Source organism: Canis lupus, chromosome 13, assembly GCF_003254725.2.
Source record: "Canis lupus dingo isolate Sandy chromosome 13, ASM325472v2, whole genome shotgun sequence".
NCBI classification, from domain to species: Eukaryota; Metazoa; Chordata; class Mammalia; order Carnivora; family Canidae; genus Canis; species Canis lupus.
The window spans coordinates 2,050,248-2,067,111 of record NC_064255.1 but is presented as its reverse complement, the minus strand read 5'-3'; the positions used below and the strand labels follow the sequence as shown (position 1 = coordinate 2,067,111).

Genomic DNA, 16,864 nt, shown 5'->3' with positions numbered 1-16,864 from the left:
ACAGTGATAGATTCTTGTCTGATCCCAGTACTCCTGAGTATATTCATATATTTAGCCAAGATGAGACATATTATTGAACTCATTAGTTTCATGATCTAATCAGTTCTGTTAACTAGTCAAGACAGCAACTTGTTTGGTGGTTAGTAGAATTGAGAGAAAAAAAGTAAGGAGGACTGTACTTAGTTTTTGTTTTCATTTTAGTTTGGACCTTATGTGCTGGACAGACATTGAACAGTTCCGAAGAATCATTTATGGAGACCGAAAGCAGAGGGAAGCAAAATCTATATATATTAAAAACAAATACCTTAATAAAAAATATTTCTTTGGCCCCCAAAGTCCAGCTTCTCAATATCAGCAGGACCAGGTATCAATATGTAAACATACTTTCTTTATTGAAATTTGAAAACCAGTTATTTATTTCTTTTTGCCAACAATTGAAATTCTTTTTTTTTTTTTTTTGCTTTTGCTTTTATGGTTTGTAATGTTAGACACTTTGGATATCTTTTTTAAAAAGTTTTAAAGGATCTACAAATTAAATGCCTTTAAAATTCATACCAACTGTACTATAAAAACAGTTATTTAAAAAAGTAATTTATACAATAAAAATAGCTTTTATTCATCTAATCATCCATTCACCCAGCAAATATAAGTGCCCGTGACATATAATGTCATTATTTACTATATTATTATTGTCATCATTATTACTATATATCATTATTATACCATATGGTGTCATTATTTATGGCAAAAAGGTCAGTTTGGGATTCGGCAGTGGGACTGAGCATTCATGTAACACTCGGATCACATGAAATATTGCTCAGTTTTATGCTTTTGAAATAAAAGAATTAAGTGTTATAATTAACTTGAAGTTTGCTAGTACCACTTACTACCTGGAAATCAAATGTGTAATGTTTGATATCTTTATTTTAGTAGTTTAAAAGGATGCATATCCTAATGGTGTACATTTTTAAAGACAAATCTCAGATTAATACTAAATTCAGTAAATTAAAGAAAAATTCAGAAATGTTCATCAGTAGAGCATACCAAATTAAAAAGCTAGATCTTCCAGGAGTAAAATAAGCAAAAGGTTTTGGGAATAAGAAGGAGAAGGAATTCTGAAATTAAGCAATCTTGACAAAATGCCTTGCCATTTTGTTCCCTGAGATACAAATCTGGGATGTATTAGCAAAAGTGTTGGGTATCTCAATAAGCACAAGTATGAAATAAACTCATGGGAGGCATTTGTTTTTTGTTTGGCTTGGGCTACATTGTATGAGGTTTCATGGTATCTAATGCTACTGTGTGAACCCTCCATAGTGGAACATGCTGAGAATTTAAAAAAATTCTCAGTGGAAAAGTTATCCATTGCTGTCATAGCAAATGATTGTGTTTACTACAGAAGAGTTTCCCCAACGACCTTTCTTCCTCCTCTCTGGCTTTACTTTTATTTTTGTTTACGTTTTTATATTTAAGGATATCCATTATCATATTATGTTCTGTATTGATTTTGCTAGTTCTAAATTCAGTTGGGTGAACAGGCTTTTCTCTGCTTAGCCAAGCAGCCTCTTCTCTTTTTTCTTTTTTCTTCTTTTTTTTTATATAAAAAAATCAGCGTTATTAACAGATGGCTAAGAGGGCTTCTCTTTTGTTTTGACGTAAAACAATTATTTTATTAGTAGGATTTGATTGCTTTTATTAATCAAAGGGGAATTAAGAAGAAGGTAATTTCTCCAGTGAGAGGTCCAGAAGTTTCAAGTGGTGTATACACAGAAACACGTAGAGAACAGAATGATTTAGAGGAGGAAATAGCCATTCATAGGTTGTTGAAGCCAATACTTACACAAAAGGAAGATCTGGGCCGCAGAGAAATTGTGTTTCGTAAAAGGTGCCACTTGTACAGATCAGAGACTGTTGTCTGTATAACCTGGTCATTCTCTACTTCCTGCTGCTTCTGTTTTCTTCTTTGAAGTTGTTGGGGCAGCCCTGCATTGCTAGCACCACCATCATCTCACCATCTCCCCCCACAGTGTATTTAAAATATGTGATTCAAGGTTGTCTCCTAATTTGTGCCCCATTTTCCTCATACACAAAAGAAAATGCTACCTTAAACTAGTCAATCTGACCAGAATCACAGATTTGTAGAATATTAGACCTGGAAGAGTGCTTAGAAAAATCACAGACTAGTAATCACCTTCATTCCATAGTTGAAGATGCTGAGGCCATGGAGAAAACATGGCATTGCTTGTGAGCACACAAGATGAAAATCCCACTCCTGGGTTCTCTGAAATATATCACAAGCAAAATCATACATCTAAAACAACCATCACATAAACCACAATTGTCTGTTTGATGTTAGGGGAGTTCTGTATCTTTCCTATACACATATAGTCAGGAGATAGCTTTCAGAAAATGAAAATTGTGTTACCTCGAGCATGCTTGGCACATGGTTTGGGGGTGAATTGGATAAATTAATAATGACTGTTAGTGTTTCTTCACTAAAACAGAAGTTTTCAGTTTCTGTTTCATTTTTATTTTCTTAGATAATGAATTTAAGTGGTGGCTGGGGACAGATGCTCCATGAGCAGCTTGATGCACCTGTTCTAATTGAAGTTCAGAAGCATGTTCTCAATAAGCTAGAAAATGTGTGGTTGCCATTGTTTCTTGCAAGCGAACAGTTTGTAGCACGTCAAAAGATAAAGGTATATTAGTTATGTAATCTTTGAATAGCAATCGACAGTACCTCCTAAAACATCACATATGTGTACCCATTGACCTAGCCGTTGCACTTCTATGGCACAGTAGTTAAGAGCATGGAGTCAGCCTTCCCAAAGTTTTGCCTCAACCCTGCCACATGTTACTTGTACAACTTCAAGGTTTTTTTTTTTTTTTAAGTATATTTATTTATTTTAAATTTTTTTTTTAACTTTAAGCAATCTCTGCACCCAGCATGGGGCTCTGATTCATGACCCCAAGATCAACAGTCACACACTCTTCTGACTGAGCCAGCTAGGCTCTGCTACAACTTCAAGTTTTATAACCTTTCCTCATTTGAAAAATAACTGGGGTTAATAAGAGTAATTGCTTCATAAGATAGTTGTAAAGATGAAATAATGTATGCTTAGTTTCTTAGCATGGCACCTGGCACATGGCCAATGTTCAAATATTGCTTATTAATGTAGTTGTTATTTTTTATATTGTTATTAAGTCCTCATAAACGGGCAAGGGTGTACAATGGAGAACAGTTAAATGATTTATAATTCTGTACTATGAAGATTTCCATATAAAATGGGGTTATAAAATGAGATTAAAATATAAAAATGAGATTTCCACATGTACTAATGTATGAAAGACAGTATTCCTTGAGTGAAACAAGTAGGATGCAGAACAATATACAGAAGAGGTAATCCCATTACATGTTCTTTTTTTTAAATTTTTTTTAACTTTATTTATGATAGGCACACAGTGAGAGAGAGAGAGAGAGAGGCAGAGACACAGGCAGAGGGAGAAGCAGGCTCCATGCACCGGGAGCCTGACGTGGGATTCGATCCCGGATATCCAGGACCGCGCCCTGGGCCAAAGGCAGGCGCCAAACCGCTGTGCCACCCAGGGATCCCCATTACATGTTCTTAAATCTTTATATCTACTTATATATTTCTTTTACCATCTATCTATATTTGTGTTTGTGAAAAAAGTCTAAAAGGTTCTGCCGCCTGGGGAGTAAGAAGGATTTTTACTTTTTACTTTGTGAAGTGGGATGTGTTCTTTTATTTTTGTTTGCTTGTTGCTTTGCTTGTTCTTTATAAAAAGCAGGTGTTACTTCAGTAACTCAAAATGTTATTATCACACCTAAAACAGGCAAACCTGATCAAATATTTCACCAGGGGCAGATGGTATAATTTTGGACTTTAGTATGCAAAGCACATGCTGTTAGTGTCAGTCAGGAAGAATCTAAACAACCTGCCCTCTGCATTCAGTTAATCAGACACTTGGAGTCTTACTTGTGTGGAAAGATCCCTAGTCTTCTGGGCACCTTACGTTATGGAAAACTCAATAAAGCTGTGAAAATAGAATTTATGGTAGGAAGAAGAGCTGACTTGTTTTAGGCAAAAGTTCCTGGAAATAAGCTTTTGCAGCAACTCACATTTCCTCATTTCCTTTCTTCAGGCTTTGGCTTATTAATATTATTTACCACATTTTCTTGCTATGTTTACCACAACAACTTTATTGTGACTTATAGCCATTTCCTGACCTTAGGCTTCTTTGGGTGGCTGATGATGTAAATTGATTCTGGCAATCTTAAGCCAAATACAAAAGATAAAGGCGAGAATTTATGACAGAATGGTGCGGTAACATCTCACACACTGAGGGGAAGAGTTATCACCCAAGCTCTAGAAAGGCCAAGGGCTGGGACAGCCCTGAAACCCAGCGAAAAGTCCTGGATACTTTCTCAGTTGTGACTATCAAAAAGCAGCATCTGTGATCCAATACTGGTCCCTCTAGGTTAGTGCCCCGATCTACCTGCTGTAGACAGGGAGGTAGATTCACGTAGCACACATCTGGCAGGTATGGTTGCCTAGGGAAAATATTGTGAATAAGCAATAACCTCAAAAAATATCTACTGTATCTCCTCCCTGTGTTGAATAACTTTTGTACTCTTCTTAAATTACTTGTGGCTAGAAAGCGACACAGAAATCTGGGAAGTCCTAATTATCTCTCCAGCTTCAATTTTCATGTGACCCAATGTAAAACTATTATCCACATTTGGGACAATACACTTAGGTATTATTATCTTCACTTTGTAGATGGGAAAACTGTTCAGAGAATTTGAGTGACTTGCCCAGGCACTTAGGAAGGGCTTCCATTTCTAAGTTCTGATCCTTTTTCTCCTAAACTGTACTCTTATCCATGCTGACCTTTACCTCATTTTTTTTATTTATTTATTTATTTATTTATTTATTTATTTATTTATTTATTTATTTTTAAAGATTTTGTTTATTTATTCATAGAGACACAGAGAGAGAGGCAGAGACACAGGCAGAGGGAGAAGCAGGCTCCACACAGGAAGCGTGACGTGGGACTCGATCCCGGGTCTCCAGGGTCACACCCCAGGCTGCACCGGGGCTGCCCTTTTACCTCATTTTTAAAAACTATGAAATTAGGGGCACCTGGCTGGTGCAATTGATTGAGCGACCAACTCTTGGTGTCAGCTCAGGTCATGATCTCAGGGTCGTGGAGTCGAGCCCCATGTCGGGCTCTGTGGTCTGCATAGAGTTTGCTTGGGATTCTCTCTCTCTCCCTTTGCCCCTCACCCCACTCATGCTCACTCTCTCTTTATAAAACAAATAAATCTTTTTGGAAAAAAAAAAGCTATTAAGTTAGTAAATGATGTCAAAAATGTAGACATTCGAATAATTGGGATAAAGTTATTGGTTTTGCTTTTAGATACAGATGAGAGACATAGCTGAAGAGCTCTTATTACAGAAGCATGAGAGGAAAATCGGGGTTTGGAAGGCAAGTAGTGTTTGTTATATTCTTCCTCTTGCAACTTCCACTCTGTCAAAGTATTATTTTTCCTCCCCTACTTGTTCAAAGACTCTCATTGAGCACACTGCTTTCTAAGCTACCAGTTGACCACTGAGACTGTTTAATTGGCTGATGGAATCTGGGGAAGAGTATTATTCTACGAGAGCCACCTTCTTAACGCCTTCCTGACCTGCTAAGCCCGAGAAGTGTGCTTTAAATTTTGGACCTTATATATGTATTTTTGTTTATTTTGCTTGTGATGGATTTATTGAGACAAGCTGTTCATTTCAGCCTATGGTAGTTTATTACTGAGAGTGGATGACTTTACAAAAAGAATGAGAAATATGTAACAGAACCAGCAAGTTAAATTATCTTACATTATACTCTGTTGAGATTTACATTTTGGCTTGAAAAGAATTAAAACTATCATTTTGGTGATTACTGAAGTCACTATAATAGAATACCTTACTGGAAATGGCCTGTTTTGCTTCTTAACAATCACAATAAACACAGCCTTCTTGTTGAGCCTACATATTTATATGAATTCATCCTTCTACAGATCTTGGTGGAATGTCAGACTAGACCTGGGTGACCCTTTACAAACTAACAAACGTAAAATTTTATTTGACTATTAGAGGATTACATGTATCTGTTAGGATGCTCTTTTTTCTGTGTTTTCCTCTTGAAAGGAAATAAACCATTCTTATGTTTGTCTTTTACTATTTTTTGTTGAAATTCTAAGTAGGATGGGCTTTTATTTCATATTATTGTGCATTACGTATTATGTTATTTTCTGTTTAATTAAATTACAGGTTTTAGTTAAATTACTAAGTTTTAGTATCTTAAGAAGTAGGTCTTAAAACATTATTTGCTAAGTGAGTTTAAAATAAACATCCCAGTCTAATGCGTAAGTGTTCCTATTTATAGGGTTGTAATTTTAATATGGAACATATGGTGGGGGTCTTAACTTTTTGACCAGAGTGCAAGACATGTACCTCACTAAAATGATGTTAGACATTCAGTCACTTCATCTGGGTGAAAACACTGCTATTCACCTAGACTGCCTGGTGTTGGCTTCATTTTTCAATTTCCAATTCATCCTCAAGGTCCTTCTGCAAAGCTTTTGCTCCTTCAGGCAGAATTAGTTAGTTACTCCTTTTGTGTTCCCATACTGCTTTTTTACATAACTCTCTTTGACGTTTACATGGATAATCACATAGGATTTGTTTCGAGAAACTCATTTTATGCATCATCAGTAATGGATATTTATCATGTCTTTTGGCTGATGTTACTACAATTCTTAAATTCTTTCAAACTTTGCCTTTGGAATGGTGCTTCTTTGCATGACTGTACACTAAACTCAAATTTGGGGAGCTTCGATAACATTTATCCAGTAAAAAAATTTCTATTCAGTAAATTCAATAAAATCTGTCTTACTTTTTTTTTTTTTTAAGATTTTGTTTATTTATTTTATTTATTCATGAGAGACACAGAGAGGCAGAGACATAGGCAGAGGGAGAAACAGGCTCCATGCAGGGAGCCCGACGTGGGACTCAATCCCGGGTCTCCAGGATTACACCCTGGGCTGAAGGTGGCACTAAACCGCTGAGCCACCCCGGCTGCCCTGTCTTACATTTTTTAATATGAGAGGCTAACAAGGGATGCATATATGATATAAAATGGTCAGAATTTTAAAAATAGACATCTTGTATTTCAAAATTGTGAAGACAGAAATTAAGCATTACTACAGTACCATGGGTCCTCCTAGCTTTTTTGGTATGTAAAGTAAATCCTCAGTCAGAAGAAGTTTATTATTAAAAATAACATATATATATATTTTAAATAACATATTAATGATTTTTCTTCTTGTTATAAATATTAATAACAATTTTTACTAAAATAACATAAAGATGTCTTGCCTAAAAACATGATTTTTTTCTAGTTAGAAGCTGCATAGAAAATTTACTGTTTAACAGGATTCATTGGTAAATTTTTTTAAGATTTTGAAAAAATATCTTAAATGTTCTAGTGCTCCTACTTTTTATTTTTTTATTTTTTTAAAAGATTTTATCTATTTATTCATGAGAGACACACAGAGAGAGGCAGAGACACATGCAGAGGGAGAAGCAGGCTCCCTGCAGGGAGCCCATTACGGGACTCTATCCCAGGGCCCCGGGATCACGGCCTGAGCCAAAGGCAGACACTCAACCCCTGAGCCACCCAGGTGTCCCTAGTGCTCTTACTTTTGAAAAGGCAAGAGAGTTATATTTAATACATAACATGACACATATATAATATATATAGTTATACATATAATGTAACAATATACAATCACAACATATGATTATGTTTTTCTGTTTAAGCACAGAACTCATGCAATGCATAAAATGTAGTTTTTCACCAAAGTCCCAAACTGCTATGATTCTTAACATTCTTAAACAATGTAGTTGTATGTTCTGAATCATCCAGTCATTTCTTATTCTCTCTACCTCATAAAAAAAATGATGCCATAAAAATATAAAGGAGACAAAAGAGAGAAGAACAGAGAGGTAGAAGTTGCCAAATTCTGTTGTATCCATGCCATAAATTTCAACAGCCCAAAGTAAAGGATGTTGAAGTTGGTAATTTTTAGCCTAATAAATGACTTTATTGTTATTTTTTAGAACACAGCTAATTTTCTGTATTTTCTGCTTTGGACAGCCTGTGGAGAGTAAATGGATATCTTCATCTTGTGAAATCATTGCTTTTCGTAAAGCATTATTGAATCCAGTTACCGTAAGACAATTTCAACGGTTTGTGGCTCTAAAAGGAGATTTATTGGAAAATGATGTACTCTTTTGGCAAGAAGTACAAAAATATAAGGTATTATATTGGAAGCTGGAGAAAACCACCTCTTTTTGTGGTGGAAATGCATTAACACATCAGATTCTTAACTGTAACTTTATAGACAAGATTTGTATGATAGCCCAATTTTGTCATCTTCATACCAATATGTAAATATTGAGGTATTTATTGTTTTGTGTTAGATATATTTCTTTTTATACAGTGAAGAGTAAGAGTGAGCCCTGAAATGATAGAATTAGCTTTTCAAGGTATTCACATATATTATGATTTAATAAGAACCTTACTGAAAAGAGTTTTAAATGCATTTTTTGCGTATCACTTCTCCATAAATGTACCATATGCACATTTTCCTGAAGATATCCATACTCTCAGTACTTTAACCAAGACTTCTTTACCAGAATTCCTCCCAACTGTATTGCCAGCATGGTCATCAAAGATAGAGGATTATAGGTAAGTTAACCAGCAGAGATGAGCTTTTCTAATAGAAAGAATGGCCAAATTTTTAACGAAACAAATGAGTAAAAGAACAATTGGCAGTTTATTTTTACGTTTAAGTGTTTATTGAAATCATATTGAATCTTTGCATTGAGGAAAGGGAAGGACTTTCTATGTATTTTAAGCAAGCCTTGAATAAGGGAACATTGTCTAGAAATACCCAAGAGTAGGCATCCAGACTGCTTCAATGCTCCCACAGGAAGCAGATTCATTTCTGGGCAAGTAGCCTATTTTATTCCATTATAAATGGAATAAAAATAAAAATAAAAATAAATTTTATTATTAAATAATTAATATTTAATTGCATAACTGCAATTAAATAATTGCATATTAATAATGGAATAAAAATAAAATTGGGGTTTAAAAGGATGGTACTTTCAATTGGTCTGGAATCTAAGTATGAATTATGCAATGCTAATATTCTGCAGCATTTATATTCATACAGTTAGTAATTGCTCAATAAAATCTATTTCCAAACTTTCTCCAACTTTCTTTTTTTTTTCTCCAACTTTCCATGAAGATGTCTTCTACCTTTTTTTTTTTGTTATAAACAGAACTATTGTTCTATTTACACCTTAGAAATTTTCTCAGGAAAAAATGTTTTGAGATAATTTTTTTCAAAATCTGTCACAGGGTAAGCAATATTAAAATAATTTTTTTTAAGAATTAGAAAGGAGGTAAAGTCTGTTTTCCAAAATAGGCAGTTATTATGAATGGGCAGGATTATTTTTAAGCTAATATGAATATGAGTAGGCCCAGGCCCACTCTGACAGGAGGAATGCAATAAATACAAGAAAAGCATTTTAAAAAGCATACTCATACAAAGTCAACCCTTAGTTGTGTGACTGTTTTTCTTTCAAGACTGTTTTTCTTTCAAGTCTTAATTTAAATATATTTCCTGTGGTATAGAGTGGAGGACGTATAATTCTAGGTGACGTATAATTCTAGCATAATTTACATAATGATGCAGAGAAGGTTGTAGGTCAGGGAAGTCTCGGCAGAGATAATATTTGAATTGGACCTTGAGAAAGTTTGCTAGGTGGGAAGTATTCCACCTGGCATGGCAAAATCTTATTGAGCTCCTACTCTTATTAAATGTTCACTATCTGCCAGATATCGTCTTAATTCTTTTCATATAACAGCTAATTTATTCTTAACAAGAATCCTATTAGATCAATGCTGTTATTCTTGTTATTTTACAAGTATAGAAGCTAAGGCGCACACACACACACACACACACACACACACACACACACACAAAGCTAAGGCACAGAAGAGCTAAGAAACTCCTAATATCATGTAGCTAATTAAGTGGCAGAGCTGGAATTTGAACCAAGGCATTCTGTTGCTAAAGCTCATGCTCCTAATCACTAAGTTATGTCCCCTCCCCATCCAAGCAGTGGTTGTGGTAATATGCTAAGAAATTGAGATCTGGGCTCTTCCCATTGTTCTGAATTGTGAAAATTTGGGTAGAACCCAGCTGTTCAGGTACAGGACGTTAGTTACTTAATTATTTATACATCTATACAATAGACTACTCTGCAACCATTTAAAATCATGCTGTTGGAGAATAATCAATGATAAGCAAAGATATTCATAGGGGATCCCTGGGTGGCTCAGAGGTTTAGTACCTGCCTTTGGCCCAGGGCGTGATCCTGGGGTCCCGGTATCGAGACCCACATCAGGCTCCCTGCATGGAAACTGCTTCTCCCTCTGCCTCCATCTCTGCTTCTCATAAATAAATAGATAAAATCTTTTTTAAAAAAGAAATATATTCATCTTATTGATTTTTTAAAAACCTAGCTACTACTGGAAAACAGTACAATTTAATCTGAAGTGTGTGTGTGTGTGTGTGTGTGTGTGTCCATAGAAAAAGAGACTGGAAGGACATATTCCTCCAGCAAATACTTTTTGAGCACCTACCAAGACCCATGCTAAATCCTGAGAACACAATGATGATCAGAATAGTCTTCCCTCTTACAGTGTCATGGGAGGGACAGACAAGTGATAGACAAGACAGCTGTAGGACCGTGATTAGAGCACTGCTGATGGAAGCACGGGGCACAATGGAAGTATCTACAATGGGCATCTCCTCTGAACTGAGGGAGTCACCAAAAGCCTTTTAGAGGAAAGTCTGTTTAAACTGAGACTTTAATGATAAGTAATGCTTCATTAAGCTAGGTACAGTAGGGCAGAACAATTAGAAAAAAAATCAGTTCTGATTTTTGTCTCTTCACCCTCAAAATGAAAACTCCAAAAATTTTGTTTTTGTTTCACAAGCCTTACATTCCATAATTATAAATCAAGCTCACCAAATAATGATATATGATCATCTTACTAGTAATGGAAAAAATATACTTTTGGTAACATATGAAACATATGTGCTACAAATAGGCATTTTCTGAGGGGGATGGTAAATTGAGTTAAAAATGCTAACTTTTGTCTTAATGTAACATTCATATCAAGCTTTTTTCATATATAATTTATGCCAAATTTTCTATAAGGTTTTATATGGCCAGTGCTCAAATTTTCCTTGCTTTAATAGTGTCTGTAACATAATATTTACAATGAGTACCATCATGCAGTGAGTACTTAGTAAGTGCTGGCTCATTTCTGGCCCAGAATTACAAGTTTCCAAATTTATTTGCTTCCTAGTGGTTTAGAGAATCAATGTTCTTGACAGAGAAGTGCCATAATTCAAACCAAGCTCCTTCTTTATTTTAGAAAAATGATAGCCCTACACCTGTAACATGAAACTGGGTCTTTTTAATGTATGATCACTAATTTGAAGAAGGATAATTTAATAGGCTAACTGTAAAAGTGTAAATACTAAGAGATACATAGTGACACACTTGTCACCGCCAGCATCCTGCTTTTGTTGCCTTTCTGAGCCTAAGTCACCTTGGTGTAGAAGCAGTTCTGGTCGGAAAAGCTTTTGCATCCACTTGTAAGTTGTGTTAGGTACCTGCTTTCAGTGCTCTCCTAGGGCCCTGTGTACACCTGTCCTGTAGCACTTACCAGCTATCTCAGATCGAAGTGATGTGTTCTCTTGTTTCTCCCCCAGTGAGACTGAGTCTTTAAAGAGCAGGAACTGTCATGGGGCTCAGCTGGTATATAGCAGGCACCCAATACAAACTCGTTAAATGAGTCAAAGTAGACATTGAAGCTGGTCTTTTGGTTAGGAGTAGAAGCACTTGAGATTAAATGAAGCATGTTTATTTAAGGTATATGCATCAAAGTGTGGGTTCCTCAAACCCGAGAGAAATGGAAGATATTTTTTAAGATGGCTTTCACATGTTCTAGTGCCCTCTTGATCTGAAGTTAAGAGGTATATATTACTGAAAGACATATTGGCACAATTCTTTCAAGTATTCTAGGAATACATTAATCATGTATTGCTCTATCTTTCCTCCTTCCTCAGGACTTGTGCCATTCTCATTGTGAAGAGTCCATCATCCATAAGAAGATCATGACTATCATCAACTGCTTTATTAATTCTAGTATTCCACCAGCTTTACAAATTGACATTCCAGTAGAGCAAGCCCAAAAAATTATTGAACACAGGAAGGAGTTAGGACCATATGTGTTTAGAGAGGCACAGGTAAGAGATCAGGGCATGGAGCTAAGGGTGTTTTATATTTTATGTTATTTTGCAGCTAAGCGTATTTTTAAATAGATGAACAATTAGATATTCTTTTAAGGCTTTTGCATTATTCATATTTGATAAGGTTCCAACCTTCCTAATACTGGGATTTATTCTATTTAATTAAAAACTTTTGCAGGGATGCCTGGGTTACTCAGTTAAGCATCCAGCTCTGGATTTCAGCTCAGGTTATGATCTCAGGGTCCTGGGATTGAGCCTTGCATACAGCCCATTTCAGACTCTGTGCTCAGCAGAGAGTCTGCTTGAGATTCATTCTCTCTCTCTGCCCCTCTCCTCTGCTCACTCTCTCTCTTTCTCCCTCCAATGGATAAATAAATCTTTAAAAATTTTTGCATATTCCAATATAAGAAACTAGCAGTATACTATTTTATTGATAATATATAGCAAATACAATCATGTAAATAACTATCTTTGACTCTCCATGGTTATCATTTGTTTCTTACTTATAATACTCCAGCCAATTCCTCCTTTCTTTCCCACCATTTCTATTTCCTTTAGAAAATCTGCTACCACAAATATGTGGTAAAATACGTGTGTTCCAAGATCTGTATATTTTTAAAGATTGGAATATTCACATAGCTCATAAAGTAAGTGAGAGGAGATGTAAGTACCCAACCAACATAAAATACACAAGCTCATGAAAGGAAAATCATGCCTGTTAACCTGCTCAAGTTACTTCTTTTTAAGATAAATAATAGAAAACAGTGATTTGGTGAACATAATTTATTTGCATTTTTAAAAGCCTTTTAGTAATGTTCCTGAAAAATGATTAAGAAAAATAAATTATAATAGGGGTAATAGGGAAGGCCATGTCATGATTTAAGTGATATGAAACAGAGATTTTAGGATATGATTGCCCTTGAGCATGGAAAAAAGGCCATTATTCCTTTAACATTCATTTGTGAGCCAGCTGTGTTCTAAGTCTTCTAAGGAACTGAAAATGGACTCAGAATCCAAATTACGCATTAAAATGGGTGAAAATATAGAGAAACGACTGAGGATGTGCTAGAGAGAAATAGAGAAAACATGGTGCCAGAATTACAGTATCTGTTAGTGAAAAGATCTTAGAGATCACTTAGCCTAGCCTAGGTCTCTGGATAACCAGGCCAGGGCTTGCCCACCTAGATCAAAGACCTCAAGTCTGCAAGTGCATGTCTGGAACTGCTTACATTGGTTAGTTCTGCCATACTGTCTAGAGATTGAAGCCAGTAAAAGCTATGGGAGTACTCTAGGTTATGCCTTCTACTTGGTTTCCTAAAATGGAATCCCAGACGTGTCTTAAATACAGAATTTGGAGTGTCAGAAAATAAGACAATTTTTAAATAGAGTCCTCACTCCACCTGATTATTCCTCCTGTGTTTCCTAAGGAAGCGTAGAGAATAGCATCACCTTCTATCCAGGTGTGCAAGCCAGAGGTCTGGTTGCCATCTTTATGTCTTTCCTTTCCTTCATTCTCTTACACTTGTATCTTCAGTCCCTAAAGTGTATCCATTGGTCTCCTTGTTATCTGTCATCCTGTCTACTTTTCTCTGACTCCATGCTATCACCTGAGTTCATATCTTATCAATACTTTACAGTAATTGCCAGATGTGCCTCTGGGTTCTCTCAAAACTATTTAACTCACTGTAGACAGAGCCATCTTTTTCAAAATGTTTATCTGGTCATGTCACTTCTCTGCTTTCAATTTCAGTTACTCCCCACTGTCCTCAGAATGAAGACTATACTCTTTTTTTTTTTTTTTAAGATTTTATTTATTTATTCATGAGAGACACAGAAAGAGAGAGGCAGAGACGCAGGCAGAGAGAGAAGTAGACTCCCCGCCAGGAGCCAAATGCAGGACTTAATCCCAGATCCCGGGATCAAGACCTGAGCCAAAGGCAGATGCTCAACTGCTGGGCCACCCAGGCTTCTCGAAGACTGTACTCCTATACCTCACTAGGCATACCTCTTCCCACTCCCTGCTACCCACCCTGCCAGTCTTCCTGAAATATCTGTTGTTCCACAAAGGAGCCTTACTCTCTTCACTCCTGAGTTTTTTGCATTATCATCTTCTCTTCCTTGTGGTTTTATGTCTCTTTATCACACAAAACTGAAAGTGCCTATTTTCATGCTGACTTTCCCACTAGATTATAAGGTGTTTGAGGGCCGGGAGTGTTTCTTATTTACCTTTGTGGCCCAAATGCCTGGCACAGAATAGGCATTCAATAACATTTTTTGAACACATAGATGACTGACAATGAGAAGTGATCTATTGTGACTCAAAGGAGTAAGATCAAATGGGAAATGAGAACAAAGTTGAGTGAAAGGGCTGCATAGGAGGTAAAAAACAAAAAAGCCTATTGCCTGTTCTAGCATTGTTATCAGTCTAGCCTCTGCCTTATGCCCCACCTGCACCCCTAATAGTTTTAAAGTTTTCTTCACTTAGCCAAATTTACACTGGCCCTTTTTACTCATACTGAAGCCATTGCCTATCTCTTGCCAGTGAGCAAAGTAGTTCTATAATTATTAAAACATTTTTCTTACCTACAGTTTGGTTTCTTTTAAGGTTCTGGAGGCACAGGGTAATTTTCATGACTAACACATATATCATTAACCTAAAATCTTAATTGCAGCTTTTAGGAATAGAGCAGTTTTAGGTCTCCCACTGAAAAACTTGTGTTTTATCCTGGTTACTTTTACTGGAAGAGTTTCCAGATGGAGATAAATGTATTTGAGAGCTAGGAATGACTCCAATTTGGGAGAGGTAATGAGAGGTAGAATAAATAGTTGGTAAATAGAGGAGGAAAAGGGGAGTATTTAAATTTAAGAAGTTCATATAAAAACCACCATGATCCCTTGACATTGGAGCAGGGGATTACTTAAATAAAGACATGGCAGGTAAATGTAAATGAATTTTTTTTTAAAAGCCTACATTTCATCAAATAAAATATCTCTAGTTATCATGTTCAAAATGCCAAGAGGCTACAGAATTCAATGATAAAACTGTATTTTAAAAGGAATAAAAAAATAAAAGGAATAAATAATTTTAGAATTACTAACAATATTCATGCACAGAAAAGAGGAGCAATCAAATATACGAACCATTGGAGGACTCTGTTGATCACAGCAGTGCTTGCTTTTTAAAAATTCCTCTTTTCCCTGAAGAGTTTGCTTGGAGCCTGATGGGATGGTTCATTTTTCTCCAAGGCATTAGGTAAAGGTCATTTCTAGCAATGAGATGTTGGACTTGACCTGATGTGGCAAGTCCTACCTTCTTGGAAGTAATGTATGCCTCTGGAACTAATGGAAATACTTGGCATGGGAATTTGAGCAACAATTCTTATCTCTATTAATATCACAATTAATCATTTAATGTAGAGTATCCTCTTAGAAAGCATTTGTCCAGGATTCCACCCTCCTTTTTAAATGTTACTTTTCTTGTGCTCAGATAAAAGAGATTATATCATTTAAAAGTTACTCAAGATTTATTCTTAGATCTCCAGCTTTAAGTGCTTTTCCAGAGGTATTTCCTTTCTCTAAAGGGAAGAAAAGGGGGGCAGAGAGTTCCTCCTGATGGACTGAATATTTGGAATACTTGCATAAAACAGCAGTGTGTGTGGCAGATCAACTAGTGTATGTTTTAAAAGAAGATATAAATTTCTCATTTGAAAAGACCTAATGGATTCTTTATTAATATGATCAATTGGTTAAGGAAACATAAAGAAAAAGTAACTTTTACGTGTTTTTTTTTTTTTTTTTAAAGAAAGACTTCTCATTGGTAGTAAAAAACCTTGATCATAAGCATGTGCTGAACTAAACTATACCAATATGTCTGGAGACAATAACTTGGAGGAAACATGCTGTATATTAAAGATAGAATAGTTAATCCATTATTATGGTGAATTAGAGCTTAAATCAGTACATTTGTATGAAATTGTAACCAGAGGCATTGTTTTTTATACAGATGACAATTTTTGGGGTTCTGTTTAAATTTTGGCCTCAGTTTTGTGAGTTTAGGAAGAACTTAACTGATGAAAAAATTATGAGTGTTTTAGAGAGAAGACAAGAATATAATAAGCAGAAAAAAAAATTGGCAGTCATAGAAGACGAAAATTTTGCAAAGGTAAGACAAAACTCATTTTGAGTTGAATCATACTTTTAAAAGGTATGGGATGTGTGTGAATTTATAGAAGAATTTGGGCTGGGGAACAAATACAGAAACATTATAGAATACAGATTTTAGTAGCTGTTAAGACTTTAGTCAGAGGTTTCAGACTTCATTTCGAATTTCTCAGAATTCACCTCAAATGTCACCTCTTCCATGTGAAAACTTCCTTTACCCTACTAGGCAACACAATC

At 35.7% G+C, this 16,864-nt stretch overlaps 1 protein-coding gene across 19 annotated transcripts in view; it reads left to right on the top strand.

Moving 5' to 3' along the window:
* RGS22 (regulator of G protein signaling 22) overlaps positions 1-16,864 on the top strand; it is a 129,145-nt gene that overhangs the window by 97,226 nt on the left and 15,055 nt on the right. For 8 of the 19 annotated variants that reach the window (XM_049093103.1, XM_049093101.1, XM_025450097.3 and 5 more), the window contains 6 exons: positions 202-364; positions 2,541-2,699; positions 5,443-5,511; positions 8,224-8,385; positions 12,284-12,463; positions 16,470-16,628. In XM_049093103.1, coding sequence (XP_048949060.1) covers positions 202-364; positions 2,541-2,699; positions 5,443-5,511; positions 8,224-8,385; positions 12,284-12,463; positions 16,470-16,628 — 892 coding nt within the window. Of the gene's footprint in view, positions 1-201; positions 365-2,540; positions 2,700-5,442; positions 5,512-8,223; positions 8,386-12,283; positions 12,464-13,024; positions 13,114-16,469; positions 16,630-16,864 lie in introns of those variants that run through there. The other 11 variants (XM_049093112.1, XM_049093108.1, XM_049093106.1 and 8 more) reach the window with 10 other exon arrangements.